At 35.7% G+C, this 3,154-nt stretch overlaps 1 protein-coding gene across 1 annotated transcript; it reads left to right on the top strand.

The window, feature by feature from the left end:
- The first annotated feature begins 96 nt into the window (after positions 1-96).
- Positions 97-2,909, top strand: LOC144957911 (uncharacterized). Its single transcript, XM_078889470.1, has 3 exons — positions 97-581; positions 1,123-1,238; positions 1,598-2,909. The coding sequence occupies exon 3, from the start codon at positions 1,609-1,611 to the stop codon at positions 2,131-2,133; it is 525 nt and encodes a 174-aa protein (XP_078745596.1). The 5' UTR covers positions 97-581; positions 1,123-1,238; positions 1,598-1,608; the 3' UTR covers positions 2,134-2,909.
- The last annotated feature ends 245 nt before the right edge of the window (positions 2,910-3,154 follow it).

Raw genomic sequence — 3,154 nt, 5'->3', positions numbered from 1 at the left:
AAAGTCTAGTGAAAACGCGCACTTTGTGACGTTTTGGCGCTCGATGACAAAAGTATTAAAAAAAATAACATTCTCACCCATTAAGAACATCTTGATGTGTTTTTGATCGTGGAGATATTTTTGTTTTAATGTTTTCCATTATTATTTACCAAAAATATAGCTTTTAATTATTTTAAAACATTTTTTTTGGTCTTCTGACCGCAGAAAAAAACCCCAATAAAAATTGTCCTTTTTTGCCCGTGCAACAAAACTATGAGTCATTAGGTCGACCTATCCTTTACTAAGTATGTACTAGGATGTCTTAGCGCCTGTAAACGAAAAAAACAACAACAAGAGACTAAAAAAAATATTTAAAGCAGTTAAAGAGGTTTCTTTCAACCATTGTGTACAGTACAATAATGCTAAATCGAAATGCGGTTTTGTCATCTGTCACCGCCTCTCCCTTCGAGATAACGACAGCTCCATCTACCGACAATGGCATCATGTGTTGTCTAAAAAATAACTGAGAGAATGAGTTTTGTCTTTTGAACGATGTCAACAAACTACAATTTTATTTTGTGCAATCGATATTCATTGAAAAGGTAAGGAACAATCTTTTTCATCTCTTATAAATGTCTTATATCATCGTGATGTTATTTTACTTTATGAGCATGCTAGTGCGATAAGTATTGCGCAATGTATGACAAAAGAATTGAGTTGTGAAAAAAGAATTGGGTCAGATCAAAGCTGAGTCACAGTCATATCATAAGCCCCCAGGATGCAAAAGATAGAGTAAGATTATGGCCCATGCTTGGATCTGAACATATTTTTCTATCTTAGTATAATATAAGTTACATGTGCTATGTCAGTACTAAATTTAGACCCTTTTAGATTCGATTAGATATAGATTAGCCTGTCGATGATTGATGATAGAATAACGGTGTTTATCATTACTGCTGACCGAGAAAGAAAAAATATATAACTAATTTATTATTAACTCAGTTGATCAAAAAAAGAACATCTCCACACACAATTTTACCAATACACGCTAATATTCACACACATTGCTTTACCTTTTGCATGTTCAGGTTTGGTTTTTTTTAAACAATGTATTGACTTGTTTGTTATATTTCTACTTGCCAGCCTCACAGTCCTTTGTTTCCTTAAAAGCATCAGGCCTGGGGACCTCGTCAAATGGGAATGCTAGTTTGATTTGTTGAATGGTCAAGATTGCAAGGACTAAAGTTCCATTCTAACAGGTATTTGGAAGTATGTGTTCGTTGTGTGTGTGTGTTGATGTTGTTGTTGTTGTTTTATTGTTGTTTTGCAGAGAATCTTACCACTGAGCTATCCAAGCCCCGTCAACTAATATGTGTTTAACCTTTCTCACGCAAACACACACACAAATACACACTAACACGCATACACACACACACACACTCGCACGCACACAAACTTGTTCATTCTGTCATCTCTCCAGCTACCCTATATCGCCTTAAGATGGTAACATTTTCTGTAACTTGAGAAACTACGTAATTCACACTTTGTAGGAAATAACTTTAAATATTGTCTCTTGAGTATGTCATGGGGTTTTGATTTATTTTTCTTTCCTTCCTAGAATGCGCTAATATGGCAGGAGGAAAGAAGCGGCAGACATCCATTGTCGACTGTAAAAATCTGAACAAAGTTCCAAGACTCGATCAAGCTTCCCCTGAAATTGACTGGTCAAAGTGCCTGTTTTGTCAAGAAACCATTGAAAATTCTCCTCTCACAAACCCTAAAAAAGCAACCAAGTTAAATTGTATTGAAGACACTTATGTTGCCATTTCTGAGGATATCAAACTTTTTCATGACTCAGGTAGATTGCCAATAGCATTGAAATTCAATATTAACCAACCTGTGAAATGTCTTGCTAGTTTTTTGAGAGACAATGATGGACTTTACCATAAGAATTGCAGACACAGGTTTCATAAATCAAAACTCAAAAGGCTTGCAAAGAAGATAAATCAATGTAATAGTGAAGCAGTTGCAAGTCCTGATACAAGAGGCACATTAAACACATCACATATAAGCAAACACTGCTTGTTTTGTAAGGGTTGTGAAGGGGAATTGACTGAGGTCCGGACTCCTGCTCTTTCACAAAAAGTCTACTAGGAAGCTGTCCTTCTTTCAGATACAAGTATTCTTAGAGTATTTGCGGAGGGTGATCTTATTGCGGTGGAAGCAAAGTATCATAAGCCTTGCCTTATACTGTTCCACAGAAGAGCAGACGATTTTAGATGTAAAAATACTTCAGACAACAAATACAAAACACACATTGCAGAATGCAAACAGGATATTGTCAATTTTATTGATCAACAACAAGCTCGCACAGACACAAATGTTGTGTTTAAGCTGAATGATCTCTACAATTTACTTTTGTCAAAATTAAATGCCATAAATTTGTCGGATGTATATGTACATAAAACTAGATTCAAAGAAAATTTACTATCGAGAGTTCCTTCTTTAATGGAATACAGGGATGGGCGGGAAGTCTTGCTTACTTTCAAAGAGGGGAATATTATTTCACAAGCAGCTATTTCCGATTTAGATTCAAATGATGATCTTGCAATACAAAAAGCCGTTGATATTATAAGAGCAGAAATAAGAAATCATACATTCATATCACCCCTCAATATAGATCATGATAGCATTGTCAATAGTGTACCACACAAATTAGTGAAAATTGTGAATGGCATTTGAAGTGGTCAGTGTTCGCTAAGTTTAGGTCATCAGAATCGACATACCATGACAATTTCACAGTATATCATGTTGAACCACAACAACAAAAGCCCGCAAAATTCAGGTAGCACTAGAAAACAGTTGTCCAAGGAAACCCCAATCCCCGTTTATTTAGGAGTCATGGTTTTTGCCAAAACCAGAAAGAAAGGTCTTATTTATAAACTGTCTGCTCTGGGTTTATCAATTTCCTATGCTAGGGTAAAAGATATTACAGCTGAAACTAGTAAAAGAATTTGCCAGTTCTATAAAGAGACAAGTATTTCAACATCATCCAGAGATTTGTCTGTTTGTTGTTTGACAGAGCAACCAACTTATCTGCTGTCAATGAATGCCGGCGTGAACTTTTTACAAAAAAGTCACGCCTTCGAGACAATATGCCACCAACTCGTGAAGC

This window comes from Berghia stephanieae, chromosome 12 (genome assembly GCF_034508935.2).
Source record: "Berghia stephanieae isolate SIO BIC M18660-M18661 chromosome 12, UCSD_Bste_1.3, whole genome shotgun sequence".
Taxonomy (NCBI): domain Eukaryota; kingdom Metazoa; phylum Mollusca; class Gastropoda; order Nudibranchia; family Aeolidiidae; genus Berghia; species Berghia stephanieae.
This window is presented reverse-complemented; position numbering and strand designations above follow the sequence as displayed.

Bases quoted from the DNA above. Each gene is read 5' to 3' on its own strand.
- LOC144957911 (XM_078889470.1), top strand. From the start codon at position 1,609: ATGGCAGGAGGAAAGAAGCGGCAGACATCCATTGTCGACTGTAAAAAT.